Source organism: Rhinolophus ferrumequinum, assembly GCF_004115265.2.
Source record: "Rhinolophus ferrumequinum isolate MPI-CBG mRhiFer1 chromosome 5 unlocalized genomic scaffold, mRhiFer1_v1.p scaffold_110_arrow_ctg1, whole genome shotgun sequence".
NCBI lineage: Eukaryota > Metazoa > Chordata > Mammalia > Chiroptera > Rhinolophidae > Rhinolophus > Rhinolophus ferrumequinum.
Window position 1 is genome coordinate 1,943,682 of NW_022680355.1, and position 19,885 is coordinate 1,963,566.

At 39.0% G+C, this 19,885-nt stretch overlaps 1 protein-coding gene across 2 annotated transcripts in view; it reads right to left on the reverse strand.

Annotated features, from left to right (window-relative positions):
• The window catches only part of ITGA8 (integrin subunit alpha 8), a 193,911-nt gene that overhangs the window by 63,917 nt on the left and 110,109 nt on the right, over window positions 1-19,885 (reverse strand). For both annotated transcript variants that reach the window (XM_033100690.1, XM_033100689.1), the window contains exons 14-20: window positions 14,788-14,833; window positions 11,794-11,901; window positions 7,080-7,135; window positions 6,497-6,651; window positions 5,103-5,240; window positions 4,544-4,611; window positions 3,039-3,186 (exon numbers count right to left, since the gene is read on the reverse strand). In XM_033100690.1, the coding sequence (XP_032956581.1) occupies window positions 3,039-3,186; window positions 4,544-4,611; window positions 5,103-5,240; window positions 6,497-6,651; window positions 7,080-7,135; window positions 11,794-11,901; window positions 14,788-14,833 (719 nt within the window). The remainder of the gene's footprint in view (window positions 1-3,038; window positions 3,187-4,543; window positions 4,612-5,102; window positions 5,241-6,496; window positions 6,652-7,079; window positions 7,136-11,793; window positions 11,902-14,787; window positions 14,834-19,885) is intronic.

A 19,885-nucleotide genomic window follows, 5' to 3' on the forward strand; every position in this document is an offset into this window, starting at 1 on the left:
TACATTTTTTTTTAATTTAAATATTCACTGTAGTTTTTGATCACACCTAGTAATTTAGGGCTTTGTTAGTCATCTCAGGGATTCGGACTTTATCCTAAAAGCAATGGGGAGCTAGTGAGGGTTTTAAGTAGGAGAGTGACGTGGTCAGATGTGCATTTTAGAAAGACAACTTCCCCTCCAGGGAAGGGACTAGAGGCAGGGAGATAGGGAGGTGAATTAGGAGACTGTCGAGGTAATCTCAGAAAAAGTGTCACTGCCAGCTTGGATGAAGGCAGTGACGGTGGCAGTGAGATGGAAAGAGGCTACGGACTGGAGAGATTTAGGACTCACTCAGGCTTTAGAAGCTATGTGGATGCTGGGGCCATTCTCTAAGATAGGATATGTGGAGGATGAGGCAGAGTGTGAGTGTGAGAAGATGAAAAGTATAGTTCTGGACACGTGGAATGTGAGGTGGGTGTGAGACAGAGGAATGGAGTGGAGTATACAAGGTCCTTAGAATAGCCAATTGTAGGGACAGAGTCCCAGAGAGCAGTTTCCAGGCTCTCAGCCTCGCGTGGGGAGGTGCTGGCTCAGGTAGTGAATGACCATCAACTGTGCTTGGTTGGCCCTCGGCTGTAACCGGTTAGCCAATTGGCTACTGATGTAACTGCAGGGCTGCGTTGATTGGTTGGTTGGTTGGCAGGCAGAGAAGTGAATGGCAGACTGCGGATCATGTGGCTACTACTGCGTGTGTCTCCACCGGCTGCCAGAGAGAATATAGTGGTATGACTCCCCTACCTATGGCTCCGTGGGTGTTCCTTTTTGGCCACATCCTGCGTTCTTATGTTGGGAGCAAGAGCTGAGACCCTGCAGGCCGCCCCACAAGACACCAATTCATAGAGACAGAAAGTTGAATGGTGGTTACCAGGGTCTGAGGAAAGGGGAAGTAGGGGATTAGTATTTGATGGGTACAGAGTTTCAGTTTTGCACGATGAAAAGAATTCTGTGGATGGATGGTGGTGATGGATACACAGCAAGGTGAATAATTTTAATACCACCGAACTGTACACTTAAAATTGGTAAATTTTATGTTACATATATTTTACTACAATAATGATGATGATGATGATGATGATGATAAAAAGCACATAGGCCTTTATTCCTAGAAAAATGGAGAAGCAAGGTCACAGATGGGAAGTATAAAGGCTGGCTCAGTTACGGTTTGCAGAGAGACAGATGACCAGCATCTACATTTTTGAAAAGATGAATGTTTTCAACAAAAGAATAACAACACTTATGATCAGATAATCCTAATATGTTTCCTCTCGAGAAAAAATTTTCTTTCTTTCTTTCTTTCTTTTTTTTTTTTTTTTAAAACCTGAACTGAGTTTAAATAAGAAGATACAGAAACCTCAAACTGCTTGAAAACAAAGAAGTCAGAATGTGGCTTAGTCATGTCAAATTCAAAGACCGAGCTAAGTCTCTGCCCCAGGGAAACTGATAGAAGGGTAGTTAAGGACTCATTTAAGATTGTGGATAATGTCTGCCTAACGTTTACAGCCAAAGATAGAAATGATAAATGCTCTCCCATGTTTTCCACGCAGCAACAAAGTGAACAGTAAACTGGATGTTTTGCTAAAAGAAGAACATTGTAGAATAGATGCTTTGTTTAACAAAGTCCGAGTGGCATGAAGGGAACTGAAATAAAAATATGAGTGAGTAGAGCCCTGGAACATTTAAAAAAATAACATACTTCAGTTCATTTTTTTGGTTTGCTTATATATTATCTACATGGAAGTATTTAGAGGTGATATTTTTCTATAAATGTCTTCAGGAGAAACTTGTAATGATTTTATGACCGTCAAAGATACATGATTATTACTCACCTGGATTTATTTTTTTTACTAAGAAGATAATTTTAAAAAAACATAAGCCATGAAACTAGAGGCGTGAATAGAGAATTATATATTCTTTATGTTTTTAAATGCCTGTAAAATACCAATATCACAACAGTTTGTTAACACCTCTTTAGAAGAATTAACTTTTTGTTAAATTATTTAATCATTAGAATGTTGAAACTCCTCAGAACGTGCAGCATTTGGAAACTAGAAGACATTTAATAAATTGTAATTAAATGACAAATCCATCAAAAAGTCATGAAGAAGCACCCATTGTGCCTACCTCTTTGTGAAGTGTGGTGATGCTTATGAAAGAATGTTAAATCTGCCCTTAATTGTGAGTCCGCAGATTTCTGAAAACAAGGGACTCTCTCCATTATCCTATTAGGTTGGTGCAAAAGTAATTGCAACTTAAAGGTTAAAAATAATTGCAAAAACTGCAATTACTTTTGCACCAACCTAATACAATGCGTTTGTAACGGTTTTTTAGATCAACCGATTATAAATACTGCAGACCCTGAGAATACTCTGAGTGGGAAGATTCATGTTCTGATAAGGAAGGAAAGGCGATAGAAAACATTGGTGTCTGTTTAATAAATAGTGGCATTGCAGGACTGGCAAATGACGAAGACCTGGCTTATCTTAGTCCTAGTCCCGAAAAGGTAGACGAAGAAGAAAGAAAACCGAATGTGTGGCATTGCCAGTGCCTGTCCAGGCTGTTATCAGTGCTCAGCTGGGATTGGTTGGACCTTCCTCCATAAGCAGTAATGAGAACCAGACCTCCTGGGACCTGACTGAAACTTAAAGGAAGGAACTCAAGACAAAGACCTGAAAACAGCCCGTGAGGGTGGGTGGGAGCTAGCTTAGGAATTTAGCTGATAAATCCAGCAATGGGTAAGCTGCTTTTTTCAGCCAGTTGTATCCTCTTCCTTGCTTTAGCATTCACACTTTGCCCGATTTATCTTTGCATTATGGCCAAGAAAGAGAATAATACTGCTTCTGACGATCCCCCTTCCTGGCTCATGATTAACAAAGTAAGGTGCCATTTTGGTCTCTTTTATTTAGGAAGGAACTCACAGCTAAGATGGCTCTACTTAACGTTGATCTGACTTCAAAAACATACTTAGTTCTTTACTACTTCAAATAATTTGTAGGCATTACCTTGCTGCTGCGTTCAATCCCGACATAGTCTGCCTCTTCTGGTATTATCACAAAGAGTTCTGCTTCATAAGCTCCTTCTCCTTCGTTTCGTGCATTGATTATGAGCATAAGGTGATTTTCATCCCCAATGATGACCTGATGCTTATCTCTAGAAATGCAGTTTAAAAGGAATCATTAGATACTATACTTCTCTGGATTCATGGATATTTTTCTTAAGGATTTATCTGAGAGGAAAAGAACGGAGATGTGGAAATGTAAGACTGGGACAAAAAGAAGATGGGTTGTCATGAAGGGGTGGTGAGAAGAATTAAGAGAACCATGTCTGGATGGCAAGGGCAGGAAAACATCCGGTGGTGGTAAATGGTTAGAAACCGGTTCTTAAAAAGAAAAAAAATAGTACTGATTTGTAGCATTTGCCGATTCTAGTGACCTCTCCCACTGTGGTCAATTTCAAGTTGCTGACATACTTAACAACCTGCCAGCACAAATTCTAGAAAATTGAACAACTGGCTCACAGGCCAGAATGAGGCAGCTCCAATACACCCTCGGAAACATCCAACAGGAAGAAGATGTGCAGTGAGAAAAAAAGGGAGAGAGATGGGTTAGAAACTCAGAGGGCAGATGTGTACTGCAAAGTGAACAGAGGGGACAAAAGAGGCAGAGAAAAGGAGGCCGCAGATAGCTGACTGGGGTATTTTGAGGAAATTTAATTTACTCCACACTTCAAATTGAACCAACATTTGGAAATGCCTGTTCACTTTTGACCCTTAATCAAAACTATTGCTTTGGACACTGGGTTAATTGTAAAATTTGGAGAAAGTCTCCTGGAGAGAGTAGCAAGCAGATTTCAAACGCTGGCAGAGACAGGTCCTGGAGGGGTGGGGGTGAAGAAGCATGAATCTGCCTTTTCCACCTTAGGATGTTTTACATCTTAGTCCCATTTCTTTCCATAACACAATGCAGTGCAATGAACAGTGCTGGACTGGTGACTTTCCATTACAGGCAACTGGGACACCCTTTGATTATGTGACAGCTCTGCTTTACTCCATAGAGTGCCAGGACATTTTTTCCTCAGCAAATTAGAGTTGATTTTGTTTTGACAATTTTAAGGATGCCTTTGAATCATGGGGTACTTCCAAAACCAGTTCGGCAAAGGTGTTGATAGAACCAGCCTGTCTGAATCCTTTGCCCACAGAACTGAGACAAGTAAATACAACCTGAACCACCCCATAGATGAGTTGACTTTGAACAAAAACATTTTTCTTTTCACTTCTGCTGAAAGATGAAACAGCCCAGGCGAAATCTTAGGGTGTGTCACTTGACACCAATGACAAAGAACTGACCCAAACCACAGGCTCACTCAAAAGTGTAGCCAAGCTCAAGAATTTCATGCAGCACACTGTTTTTTGGTAGTAGCTGGAAGTGTATACTTTCTCCAGAGGACCTTTAAGTAAACACCTGTATTCTATTAGATAAAATGTACACGTTTATTTATTTAAACTTACGGTCTAGCTGACAGCTTCAAGTCTGGAATGCACATATTGTCTTCTCCACAGTCCACCAGGATGTGAGCCTGTGTTGTGCAAACATGCATCAGGAATAATCTTGGAAACCCTGAATCACATCCTTTTTCTTGAAAATTATGAACGATTCCACAAATTAAACCCACGCTTTTATTTCACCAGGCATAATTCTACCCAGCTAGAAACCCAATGTGAGGCAGTGACCTCCTGATATAGGCGAGTTTACATAACAGCCCAATTCCAATTCATCCCGAAATGTCTATAAGGAATGCTACTCTGGCAATGTTTTGAGGATTACAGGCTGTATTGCTTCCATTTCAGCTGCATTTTGAACAAATTAAATCTTGGTGGCACCAAGGGAAGGGCTTCCGGAAACACAATGATGCAGTGTGTTCAGGAAACATGTTAGGAAAATCTCCCAACTGTTATATGTTTGTGCGCCAGAAAGAAAACAAAAGGGGCTGGATTCCGTCTTAAGGTCACAGGAGCAACGCCTAGGACCTGACAAAGAATACACCATCAAAGACCGTCAAGGACCTACCTGTTCAGTAACAACATGCTCCCTGTAGTGGTTCAATATTGGTTTCACTTCCAGGCCTTCCTTAAAGGTGGATTCATCCAAACTATAATTCAAACTAATGTTGATTGGAGATAATTTATCTCGAAATTCTGTTTCATCCTAGGGAAAATAATCACCAACTTGAGAACGGCTCTGTGAAATAGCTGCAAGATGTTAGCCTGGGAAAGGCATTTGACTTTGTTCAATGAAAGTGAATGATGAAGTAATTATCGCCACAGCAGGCTTAAGCACACAGTGGTCGTAGCCAGCTTAATGAATATATGCTCAGAGATGAATCACGTAGAGCTGTGGCTTCACTGAAATATATGCTGCTACCGGTAATCTTTAGGTTCTCCAGATTTTCGAAACTCACCCTGATGGGTCAAAATGCAAAGTAAAAAAAAAAATCACACTTATGTAGGAAATACATGTCATTGGAGGTTTCATGAATTGGGATTTTTATTTGCATGAAGTGGGCAGAATGTATGAGTCCTCTTGGACTCAGAGGAAGAAAACATCTTGATTCTCTTCCTCTCTTACCATCTCTTCAAGCTCTCCATTGGCATGAACTTCAAAACACCTTCAGCATATTTGGAGTTCCCTCAGAAAAAGGAACAGAACTCCTGTGAGGTGAGTGAGTGGCACCAGTAGCAAGCCCTGAGCACAGAGGAAACAACACCCTGCACCCTGTGGTGACATGCCACCCTTCAGCTGTGGGCCAGTCACCGTCGGAAGGGGACTCAAAGCTCAGGAGCCCAGCTTTTCATTCCAGAGCGTGTTTGTAAACCTCGCCTTCACCAGAGTTCCCCTCACTAAGTCTGTGAGAGGAAGAGACAGAATGCAAGTGAGAACAACCTCACAACTGCTAAAAAGATGGAATAATTGTATCATAAATATTCTAGCTTTTTATATTTCACAGTAGGTTTTGGAGTCATTGTAAAAATCCATTCCTTTAAAAATATAATTATAAATGACTTTTAATAAAGGCTTTGAATGCTTACACAGTTTCCTGAGTTGGCTCTGAAATGCACATTGATAAAATCTGGCCAAACATACTCACATAGGAGAAAAATTCAAATAAATTGTGTTTAACGTTTATATTTTTTTTGCAGGGGAGGTGGTTAGAAATGAAAACCACCTGAGTTAGTGCTATTATCAAGATCGTGTGCAAAACAAAAAGAAGCCATGGGAATTAAAAGCAACACATCACTGGGTGAGCTGAAGTTAGACTGGAAATGGAAGTGTGAGTCTTTATAATAAACTTTCCTCCTATAATATGAAAATAGAGGTGGACAATATGATGCTGAAGTGGAGAAACATAGTTGGAATTTGGCTTTGAATGTGAGAGGCCAGAAAGGTGATTCTGGAACACTTACTCGCAGGTAAACCATAAAGTCCTGGCATTGGTGGGATTTCTGCTGCTTTATCATTAGGGGGAAGACGAGATGTGACTGGTGGTTCTCAAGGAACAGTGTGCGTTTAACGGCTCCTTTTTGTTTCAAGGAATCTAATTGCACCTCGGCAGTCAGGCCTGAAGGACAGAAATAAAGTAAATATAATCAGGAAAAGAAAAGTATGCAGTGAATGTGGTGCTTTATCAGAGGTATGAGTTCCTATTTCAACTTGCTTACTCAGGAAACTTTTTTTTTTTTTTTCAAAGCTGGGATCGAAAACAATACAGGAGCTGAGGAAAATTTTATAAACTACTCCCCAAACTAAAAAAAAACTTGTGTAATCGTTTAACACAAATGGTCATTTCCCCCAATTCTATGTTTTCATAGGTAATATTAACAGCAATTATTCAAGTAATATTTATGTAGAAGGTTCCACATATACACACTAGAAATCTTGGTATTAATAAAGAGCTCGTTAAAAGTTTTATGTGGTCTGTGCAGAGAAATGCTTACAGTTGATTTTTCTTAATATATTATAGGAGTATAACAAGGAAAACATGCTCACCTATTGTGTTTGGAATGCTCTGGCCTGTTACAGACGCACATACTCTTAAGGAAAAGCTACGGAAAATAATAGTCAACAATATATTGATTAATAAAGTTTTGAATCTGAAGTAGAACTCTTCCTTTACCTCACCCCAGATAAAATGAATACATTATTTTTCTCTATACCTCTATTATATACTCACAACTAAAAAAATTAATATGCATATATTTATCAGTATATATACACATATAGGCATATGTGTGTGTGTGTGTGTGTGTGTATCTACCAGTTGGCTACAACACTAATACAATTAAGACAGGTGACGTTATTACATAGGAATATAATACTTGAAAATATTACTAGAGGTCATGGGATTTAATTAATGGCTTGATTCATCAATTACTTGCTGTCTTTATTCGACAAATGAGTATCTTCCACGCACCAGGAAGTGAGGAACGGGACAGTAAGGCAGGGGAACAGCTAGTGGTAGAGCCAGGAGATGAGCAAGAACATGACCCCATTTGAGGAACCTGAAGAAATTCGCTGTGGCTGGTGAGTTAGACCGCGATGGGGAAGATAAGCAGGAGCCAGGGCTCTCTCTGAAAGTCATGTTCCAGAACTTGAGTTTGCTCCTCAGAGGCCTGGGGCACGGTGGTGTGTGGTTAACCCACAGCCCCACTCCGCTTGGAAGTAGATGCGAACTGTGGGGGAAATGCTAGGGGTAGGGTACAATTTGAGGCAGAAACACTGGAAGAGGGAAGGGAGAGAGAAAGAACATAAGGGCATAGAGTGGCTGTCTCAAGCGAGGTAGGCACAGCGACATGGCGTCTGACCATAAAAAGAGGGCAGATGTGCACAACAGGTACTTTACAGTTTTGCCTTGAACGTGACCTACACTCAATTCAGAGAGAGGTCTGCCATGGCTTATCAGGTGACCCACGCTTGGGCCTGTTCTGTGACTGTGGAGGGAATAAGACATGACCGGTTGACTGTGACTTGGCTGGATGTGCTCACCTCCCTCCTGAAAATGTTCAAGTCCTAACAGCCAGCATTTGAGTTGGGGCTTTTTCATATTTCTAAAACAGTAAAAATATAAGGAAGTACCTAAGTACGACTTAATGACAGTTTTAACATTTTTACTAGTAAAATACTAGAGTATGATTAGAATATTTCTACAGAATCCAAAAGGAGAAAATAATCCCCAATCATACTTTAATTATGTGTCAGCTTCCTGTGTCAAACATAATGAAAATGTGTCACATCTGGGATTCATCTATCTACCGTGACCTCAGTCAATGTTTCCCTTCAGGGTAAATAATTTGCCACATGCCATTAAGCCAAAAGTTTCCTGAGATGTCTCTGCTATTACAGCGTTTTTACCACTTCCCCAGAGAAATCACAAATTCCAGCCCACTTCTACTTCCATTAAAGTATTTCAAGAAAGATGAATAGGTAATCACATCTTCAAATTTTTCAGCAGGTCTGGCTTTCAAAATTGGAATTTTTTCTGAGTCCAATTTCTTTTTTTGGAAGTACTTGGTTGTCTGAGAAAGCTGTGAGTTATTAATAATAATTAATCGAGTTAAAATTTCAAGCTAGAATTTATGGTCGTATTCAATGTGGTGTATTATGGTTTGAATAGGACTGATTAGAACACAACCATTGAAACTGTCTGCAGTGCTTGTGATGTGTCAGAGGCAGGACAATCCACTACAAATCCTCTAACACTAGTCCTAAACCAATCTATAAAGTTTGGAACAATGACTGTGACGTGCCGGTGCTCATATCCATAAATGAGAAAGAATGAGATAAATGCGAAACAGGATTTAAAAGTAGAAAGCAATTCATTTTTCAATCTAACCGGGTCAATCCTATTTCATTGATAGCAAAGATCAGATTTTACATAATGTTAGGCATAGCTGAAATTGTTTTTCAGATTTGAAAAGTGGATAGTTATGGGTTTTTACATTTATAAAATGGAAATAGTTACTAAGTAGTTTTTATTTTTCTGATGGGTTAGTAACAATTATAGTAAGATTTATTGAGCTGGCTTTATGTTTTTATTTCTAATTTAGAACTTCTAGTAGCAGATACTTTATAAAACTACACAGCTGCTTGAAAGACTCAGAAATTCCTATCAATGGAAGTGAAGAACTATTTCCCAGTTGGAGTTTACTTAATAGTTTTCAGATGTACAATACCAAGTTATATCAAATACAGACCAAAATTACAGAAAAGAAAATCAACAAATGCCTTTCAATCATTTTGGAAAAACTGAGCTAAATTTCCAGAACAAATTAGAACGGTATCAGAGAAAGACATTCTAGACTGAACCAGCTGTTAACTTTCCATCTTTTAAAGCTCTGAGCCACTATTCAAAATTTTTGAATGTGAAATTGAAACATCTTTCCGAAAATGTATGCAATAGAATCAAATAAATAATAAAGACATACATTATACATCTGTCAACATAAATGGCATTTTATCTTAATAATATGATTTAATGCAACAAAGAAAATGGGTCATGAAGAGAAACATTTTCTTGTTACAAAGTCTTTCCATAAAAACAAATATATCACATAGTCTATTAAAATATTGAAATTAAAAAAAAACCTAAAATCCTTAGAAAAAATGATCTAGTTTTAAACAATATCACTATCCCAGAGCGTGCCACACACACATATGCTTAAAAGAATTCAGTCTAGAGTCCGTTCAGCTGTGAATGTGCAAACATAGGACTATTTGGGGAAATACTGAATTTTTAATACTCATGCCCAAGTAACTCTCACAGCTCATTTCAAGTTCATGTAATCGTGCCAGAATAAGGATAGATGCTAGCTCTTTCACATATTTTCTCAGATCAGGTTTTCATTATAATATTTTATGGTTTTAAACCATTTAAAAAAGTGCTCAGGGCAGTTCCCAGCTACTTCCCAAAACTGGTTAAGGAGAGGACAGGCCTCCAAGAATGAGGAGCTCCCCACAAAGGATATTTTTCAAAAAAATTCTTCAGGGTCCTTCTCATTCCCCACGCTTCCCCTTCAAAGCCTTTGACTCTGGTATGGTACTGCCATCAACAACACGTTGAAACTGTCTGGAAATACTGCAGCTTCTTTGGGTCAAGACTCGTTTGTTCTGCATTCTGACATTCTCAGGAACCAAACATGTTGCCTGAGTTAGACCATATCTTCTGGAAAATGAGGGCAAATCTCAAACACTTCAAGAATTTGTTGATTTTTGAGAGGATATATCCTGCTAGCATTACCCAGTAGGACAAACTTCTGATCCTCGGGGACCTACATATTGACACAAAGTGGCTGTGTTCCAATCAAGTTCCATCTCCTAGTCCCTTTGGATGACTGGAATGATTCAAAAGGAACACTTTCTGAAACTGTATATGTCATGCTCTCTTATGGCCCAGGCAAAGGAACCATTACCTCTCCTGTGATTCCTGATGATGAGATCATGGCCACAAAAATATAGTTTAGGATACAAAAATCTCTGTTTTCATAATGTTTACTTTCTGTCTAACTGTCCATGCTAAGGTAGAAAACTGACATCCGTTTTCAGCACAGGAAACCAGGTAATGTAACACAAGCTTGACTATTTACAAAAAAGGTATTATATATCTGAAAAGTGGTACCCCTAACATATGCAAATGCAAAAGTCAAGGTATGTGATTGTATTTTCAGATTGGTCAATGTTTCTTTTAATATGCCAAGAATTTAAAAGAGATCTCCAACATTTGCTTCACTGCGAATTTTTCCAAATGGTTTTATATAATTGACCCTTCAATAAGGTGGGGCTTAGGGTCGCTGAACCCTTGCGGTTGAAAATCCACATGCAACTTTTTTTTTTTTTAATTTATTGGGGTGACAATTGTTAGTAAAATTACATAGATTTCAGGTGTACAATTCTGTATTACATCATCTATAAATCCCATTGTGTGTTCACCACCCAGAGTCAGTTCTCCTTCCATCACCATATATTTGATCCCCCTTACCCTCATCTTCCACTCCCCACCCCCCTTACCCTCTGGTAACCACTAAACTATTGTCTGTGTCTATGAGTTCTTATTTCTCATTTGTTTGTCTTGTTCTTTTGTTGTTTCTGGTTTATATACCACATATCAGTGAAATCATATGGTTCTCTGCTTTTTCTGTCTGACTTATTTCGCTTAGCGTTATACTCACATGCAACTTTTGACTCTACAGTTGGCCCCTTGCATTGGCGGATTCAACCAATCACTAATGGAAACAGTATTTTACATGCGTGGTTGGGAATCTGCGGCTGGGGACGCAAAAATACTGTTTTTGATCAGTGGTCATTTGAATCCGGGGATGTGAAACCAGCAGACAGGAAAGGCCGACTGCATTTATTGAAAAAAAAAAAATGCATATAAGTGGACCCGCGTGGTTCAAACCTGTGCCATTCAAGAGTCACCTGTACCTGTCACCTCACTTGGAACCTGTAGATTGGAGAAGTAGCCTTCATGTGATAAGTTACAGCAAAAGATCATCATGTCATAGATCCCGGCGTTTGTTTGTTTGTTTGTGTTTGTTTGGAAAGACTAACTCCTCGCTACTCAACCTTGGTGCACAGACCTGCAGCATAGCAGCCCCTTGGAGCTCTGTTCTTTAGAAGTGCAGAGTCTCAGGCCCCAAGCCAGCCCTACTGACCCAGAAGCTGCGTCGTCACGAGATCCGCAGGTCATTTGAATGGACTGACTCACCAGGCCACAGAGGTCGTGGACTCTGGAATCTGGCAGGTTTTATTCTCCAGATTGACAATCATTGGGTGTAGCAGGAGCTGGGCGCCCACGGTCACCACTGGCCTCGCTCTGCAGGGGGAAAACGCAGGGTTTAGATGAGCCACAGGAGCCACAGGCAGAACCCTACTCCACTTCTAGGGATCCCTGCCAACATTCCCAGCTTTTGTGCCAAGAATTTGCGGGAACAGGTGGGCACCAGACTCAATTAATTACATCTGGTAGCGTGCAAATACAAATAAAGGATGTCATAGGCCGGTCAAGAAAAGCCGCATTCACACACCTGCTTTGTTCATGGAGGGCACTCATGGTATTTTGGTGATTTTGCTGTGAAATACTTCTCTGGGCTCTGCGACTATATCTCTATTCATATTTGAGGAACTACATCCTACGGTCACTCGTGTCTGTAAGTGCTTGAGTTTTGCAAATTTTCTTGCCTTATCGGTGGATGATTGTTTAGTTGGGTTGACAATGTTCTAGCCAAGCTTTGCAGATTTGCCTAAACACGTGAGGGTGGGTTGACAGAATCATGCTGTACTTCACGCAGGGCTGTGGTTCTCAATCCCAACTGCACAATATAAGCATTCACGGAGTTTTAAAACAGGTAATACACCCAGGCCCCACCACAGGTGAATTGAATCAGAACCTGTGGGGTCGGGGCCAGGCATTGGAATGTTAAACAAACCTTCCAGGTGATTCTAATGTGCAGCCAATAGAGTAAACTCAACTCCCACCACCCAGGTGAGCAAAACCAGATGGGAATGTAAGTCGTAGAGAAAGGAGATGGGGCGATTTTTAAAGCCCAGTTAGTTCCAAGATATGATAGCTGCAAGCCCAGTCTCCAGATGACAATATGAAACGATACTGGGTTGCATATGTTTTCCTCTGACAGGTGGGAGGGCTGTGCCTTGAGACAGTGTTGCTTAGGACAGGACTTGAAACAATTTCACCATAACCACAATGGGGCCCGCTGGGGATTTTCCTAAAATCCTTTATGCTATTTATCTGCACTCTGTTACCTAGTTTTGTTTTCAATATTGTGTTAGCTCCAGTCCTAGGAAAAGCAGCCCATAAGGCAGGATTCGACATGCAAGGCATTTAGTGGGGCAAACACCTAGGAGGAATAAAGGGGTGGGAGTGGAATAAAGGGGGTGCAGTAAGGAAGCCCCAGACAGAGCCCGGGTGGGCGGGGTCCTTGAGCCAAAGTTGCCTGTTAGAGGAGCTCCACGTCTCACAGGAATGGGCCTGTATTTATATCCCTGTGGTGCCCAGTAATTGGCTGGGAACCAGCCAATGGAATATATGACCTTGGCACAAATGTGGTGGTGGATTCACAGCCAGCAGCTGGACCGAGAGTTTTATTCCATCAGATCTAAGGGACGCATCCTCAAGATCACCTCAAACACAGCCTCATCCTTCTGCTATTCTGAGAGTTTCAATCATCTCATTCCCTACAACTTGAAGTGGAGAGTGGCTGGTATAAATCAGCCCTGTGAGTATGTCTTGGGACGGTTGAAGAAGAAAATCTTACCTAGTTGAGGAAACCTAACTTACAATCTCTCTGGGAGTTGAGTTAGGTTAACAACATGTGCCTTCTGCCTTTTGTCTTGACATCCTGACCTAGCGTCTTGAGTTCCTATACAATTTTTTTTTTTAACAAGAAAAATAATCTAAAATTTTTGAGCACCAACTGTCCACCCGTTGCTACTTTGTGTACTTTACATGCAGTTTCTCACTTAATCTTTTTAACAAAAATAACCTTATAAAGCAAATATTGTTATCCCCATTTTATAGATGAAAAACCAGAGACTCAGAAAGTTATAGGAACTTGGCCAAGATTACAAATTAGTGAGTTTGTGGAATGACCAGGTTTTTGAAATCACACCAGTCACATCTGAACTGCTGTTCAGTGCTTGCTATTGGAGGCTATGAATCCCGCGTATGTTCTATTCCTGAACTTAGTGTCCACACGTGATTACAAAGGCCAGGGTACATTTTAACATTCTCCCATCCCATATTCCTTCTATAAGCACATTTTAATGCATTTCCAAAGCAACAGAAAACATTCAAATATAGTAACATCTGAAAAGTGTTTCATTTGATAAGTTCTGCTAAGATTTATCTTATTTCACAATATGTTAATAGGAGGTGGAATTGTGGTCATAATGTGTGAGAATAAAAAGACAGAGGGATGAAAGAAAGGAAAGAAAATGATGACAAAAATTCCTCCAAACTTTAAAAAGAGCATCTAAATGTTCTCCAAAATAAATGGTTGGTATATCTTTTTAAAGGCAAAACTAGCAACAAAAAGGAAATGCATTTGAAACAATTAGAACAACATGTTCATTGATAGATGAATGAATAAAGGAAATGTGGTGTACATATGAGTATACAATAGAATATCATTCAGCCATAAAAAAGACATCTTGCTATTTCGACAACATGTAAGGACCCTGAGATCATCATGCTAAATGAAAAAATTCAGACAAAGACAAATACCGTATGAACTCATATGTGGAATCTAAAACAACAACAACAACAACAACAACAAAAAACAAACACATAGATATAGAGAACAGATGGGTGGTTGCCAGAGCGGGGGGTAGAGGATGATGGTATGGGGTGGCGTGGGGCATGGGTGAAGGTGGTGAAAAGGTACAAACTTCCAGTTATAAAGTAGGTAAGTCCTGGGATGTAATGTACAGCATGGTGACTATAGTTAATAATACTGTATTGTATATTTGAAAGTTGCTGAGAGAGTCGATCTTAGAAGTTCTCATCACAACAAAAAAAAATTTGTGACTATATATGGTGATGGATGGTAACTAGACTAATTGTGGTGACCATTTCACAATATATACAAATATTGAATCATTGTGCTGTATGCCTGAAACTAATATAATGTTATATGTCAATTATACTTCAGTAAAAAACATTTGCATGTCACCAACCACATACCTGTAAACAGCAACTTTTCCTGCTCCAAATGCACCCACAATTAAATCTAAAAAAGACAAAAACACATGCTCAAATTTTATAGAAACAATCTAAGCTCATGATTATACCTAACACATAGAGCATCCTGAAATGATGACTGCAGAGTGAGAATTATACAAATAAGAATAGCAAATCACACCTTTCTTAAGACATTTTTGAAAGGATGTTGGAACTTCACTGTAATTGCTCAAAATGACACACAAACCAGTAGATCTCAAACCCTTCTGCACTTAGGAAGGCCAACTTTCTAGAAATGCTTAAGAAATTCATCATAACACCGTTTCTCCCATCCTCTAGACTCAAGGCACGCATCTTAAGGAAAGGAAAAGGGAAAAAGCATGTGCTTAGTACCTACCGTGTACCAGTCTCTTTAAATATATTGTTTTACTATTCCTCTACCAGCAACAACCCTAAGAGGCAAGCAGTACTGTGTTTTCCCGAAAATAAGACTTAGCCAGACCATCAGCTCTAATGCGTCTCTTGGAGCAAAAATTAATAGAAGACCCGGTTTTATTTTACTATATATAAGACCACATCTTTAATATAATATTATTAGCACAGTTTTGCAAAGGAGTAAATTGAGGTTTAAGGAGGCTACCCTATAAGTTCACTAAAGTTCACACAACTAGGAAGAGGTAGAGCTGGGTTATTAGCCGTCCTGGGCAATGAGCAATCTTAGGCTATTTGAGGGGTAATGCTTGCAGTGATCTCAGTGACTGGTTAATATACAGTCTCTATTTTTTTCTTAATCTAATTTATAGGGTTATTGTTGGTGGATGCAATCAAACAAAAAATAAAAATGACAATGGCTACATCTGCAGTGTCAAGTTTAGATGTAGAGATGAGAAAACCAGCTTGATAGAATTTATGGCCACAGAAGAAAACTTACAATGGTCAAAACTATAATTGGTTCATTCTAGTAGAACAGAAGTGAAAATGGAAAAAAAGAAGGGCGGGGGATATATTTGACCGCTCCATATGGAAAAGCGATCAAGGAATTAAGTTGGTTTAATGGAATTTGCACAAGAAAATGATTTATAGCCACAACCCTCAGAACTCACCTTTCCAGAACATAGGTACGGTGTCAGGCCGCAAGCAACTATGATTCTTCTCTGGAAAGCTTCTCTTGGCTGGGCGAAGGCAGGCTGGAAGTGCCCTCGCCATAACCTTCAGCCAATGAGGGATAGGAATTGGACGATAACTAGGGACAGGAGCTGTCACAGCTTCTTTACCCCATCAAGTGGGAGAACTCTGAGGCACATACTTCCCCATCTCCCAGATTTCCCCAGCGAGACAGAGCCCCTGGTTGCCCACTGGGTCAGCCCTTGATGTTAATCTTTTTATTATATCCTTCATTTCCACATGTCTTCCCTTCTCCCTTAGCAATGTTTTCTTTGGATTATTTCTCAAATAAATTGCTTTTTTCTAATCGTCTTAATGTCCACGCTGGAAGAAGCCAACCTAAGACACAATAATTCTTGTTAAAAACGTTTGTCTTTAAAAAAAATGGACTCAAACATGCTCTAGGGTTAAAACTAGGGTTTAAAACCTAGTTAAAACCTAGGGTTAAAACCATAGTCAGAATGTCTCTTGCTTTATCGATATAGACTCCAATCTAGATAATAGCCCAGGATTGGACTCCAAAGCTCCATATTTTAAAAGATGTGTATGATGACATTCAAATAAGTCAAATAAAGGTCATCGAAGGAGCTCTGTATTCCTGAGATTAAAAAACACAGTAAGAAAAGGGCTATAACTTCGCCAACTATGGTTCATGGAATAAAATATTCTTTTTCCAAGGGTTCAAATCTTTGATGACAGAAGTCCAAGTTTCTAAGTCTACCACTTAAAAAAATCGTATCAGCATTTTAACTTTTTCAACTATTTTCACATTTATCTTTTGTTATTTTCATCTTTTCTAGTATATCAGTGCCTTGTGGCTATGCCAGTGGACAAACTACTGATTTGATGAAACATGAACTCTGTTCTTCCTGTGTAATCATGGGCTCCGTTATTTAGACAAGTGTAACACAGGTGGCCCTTGCCCTGATCCATATCTGTTGACACGACACCATACCAGAGCATTCCATTATGAAAACTGATTTGGCTCCAAATATTTATAAACCAAGATTAGACATCTTATATTTTAAGAATTGACTCTGCAAATGGCAAAAAAAAAACAACACAGGACTGTAAGCTCTTCCAGGGCAGGAATCTTTCTTCAGGTTTGCATACGTGTATTGCAAATACTGTATGGAATGGGATGGGTTGAAATAAATGAAGAAATAAAGAATCCTTGCACCCACAGGACCAGGCAGACTGCCAGACTCAGGGATTTACAAATGCCTGTGAAATTGGGGGATAAGTAATAACAATATAATATCCTAAAGATGAGAGAGAGAAAGGAAATGAGACAGTTTTGAGATCGACTAATAGCAACTACAGTTAAATTCTGCTGGATTTTTTCATGTGCACTTGAAGACATTCAGAGATACACACACACACACACACACACACACACACACACCACACATGCTCCGGATTCTAGAAAATTCTAGAAAGTAATATAGAGGCTGCATCCTGATTACATGTCACTATAGAGGAGAAGCTGAGAGACACCCTCCTAATGGTCACGAGCAGAAGGCCTTTTCTTTTAGGGACGTTAATTCCTGTGCCTTACGGTGGGAATTTTCCTACTCTGAAAAAATAAAATAACTGGCAAAATAGGCCACAGTTTTCTTCCTGAGAATGTGGCCACAGTTATTCAGAGGCCAAGGAAACAGTTATCTACCCCAAAAGTATGTTTGTCTTTTGAGACACCACCTTGGTGTTGCGCCTGCTGGAAAAGGCTGGAAGCATTTTATGCTCAGGACCTTAAAAATCTCAGATCTCCCTAGGGGAGGAGAAGTAATCTGCTGATTTGTGTTCCTAACCAATTTTTTCTTTCAAAATATGCCGTTTGTTTTGATAAGTACTACATAATGTTTTATATGTATGTTCCATGTACATACATACATATATAATTATGTTTGTGTATATATGTATATACACTTATGTGTACATATGCACATAAACATATATGTATGGGGACACACACATACCAGGGATGCCAAAATAATGTATACAAGTGGACACTTTGGTCAACGTTGCTCAAGCAGTAGTTTGCCATCATCAGAAGTGTCTGGACACTGATGGTAACCACTTTGAGCACCTCTCGTCATTGCAGAAGTCAAACGTGACTTGTATTCCTCTTTTTTTTATTGGTATATATTGAGTATTGCAATTTTAATACAGTTTTCCTTTCTTAAAATGTGTATACATTTTTTTTGGCACCCTCTGTATATTCAAATTAATGGTTTTATTTCCATCTTTAACACCAGCAAAGGAGTCCAAAACAGACTGCCTGACATACATGGATATCGTTTAAATAAAACAAAGAGACTTGAACTATGTACTTTGACAGAGGGAAATGGATTTTTTTTCATATCAACCTTTTCTTATTTTGTGCTTTTTGAACAGCACCAACTAAACACAGTTTTTCTCCAATTTAATTCAGTATGAAGTAGTACAACTTTTATGATCGACCATCTGTCTTTAAGCATAGACACACACACACATATACACACACACACCCCTACACACACAATTTTTTAAAATCTTGAATAATTCCATCATGTTTGGGAATTTAAATGATAATCAGAAGACAAAAAATTTTGGTGCTGATACTCAGATTCATCTCTGCAAACTTTTCCTCTCACTTTGAGACAACAAGACTCATTATTTAATGATAATTTTCCTTAGCTAATGTTTCCCTTCTAGAAATTTCTTAAAGGCAGATTCTGAAAACAAATAAACAAAACACTGTGCCTTTCTTTATACAAAGACACTTAGCCAGTTGTTTTTTTTTCTTGAAGGAAAAACTGGCAACTAAAATTGATTCTTCCCCCTTAATCAAAACTGTTCTCCAAACGCTAAGTCCTTTGTTAGCACCTCACATTGACTGAGAAACACAGTTTATTTTCCTTTTGGCTTTTGATGGAATAACTGAGTCCTTTTAAGGATCCAAAAAAGGGACATTAGCATGAATGCAGGATCAGTTGGAAAGAAAAAATAACCCTAAAAATGTGAGGTCATAGGAGATGCATTACACCTCCGTTTTGTATTTCATTTCTCCAAAACTGTTATTTTTAAATGTGGAAGAAGAAAGGAGCTGAGCTTTTAAAGTGATATTTGGACCATAGAGTCGGATTTCATTAATCTGTAGAGAAAGTTTTGGAGTTGGAAGAAGTTCTATTTGAAAATATCAGCTTTGTTTTGAGTGTGGATTTGATGTCTGGGTTTAGGTGGGCAGGGAGCAGGGAGGAGAGAATGGAAACTTCCCAGGAGAAGGGGCGGGGGGTGCAGATGAAGGGGAAGACAACAGGAAGAGCAGTGACAGGTTCAGATTAAAGAATCATCCAGCGTTTTTTTGGAAATCACCATGGCCACCCAAGCGCTGACATTTCAGAAACTGTGAGCCGTTCTATCTGCTACCTCCTTACTTCTGATTTCTTATTCTTTCATCTTGTTGAGAAATAACGTTAATGCTGAAGTCCGTTGCTAAAAATGAAATCAGGCTCCAGCAGTTTTATTTTGGGATTAAAAATCAATTAATATTTTAGAATAATTTTGGACAATGAGAATGCCACAAAGCACCTCCAAATAAATGAGAATATGGGAATGTAAATCTAACAGTTGTAGGAAATGATTACAATTACTCAAAAGGGAAAGCTTCCATAAACATGAGGAAATATGGAGGTCACAAAGGAATTTTAAAATTTAAACTTCTTCAGCAAAAAGTCTGAGCAAGGTCGAATGGGTGGTGAAAGAAACAGGGGGAAATGTTTATAATGTGTATGCCTAAACAAATGTGAATATTTTTCAGTGATTACTTGAATGTCTGGCACCTAGTAAAAAATAAATGTTAATGATTATTATTAATCCTAATTGATAATAAAAAGTCATATACATTAATAATAAAATTGTAAACATTTGAATACAAGATTATAAATAGGCAATT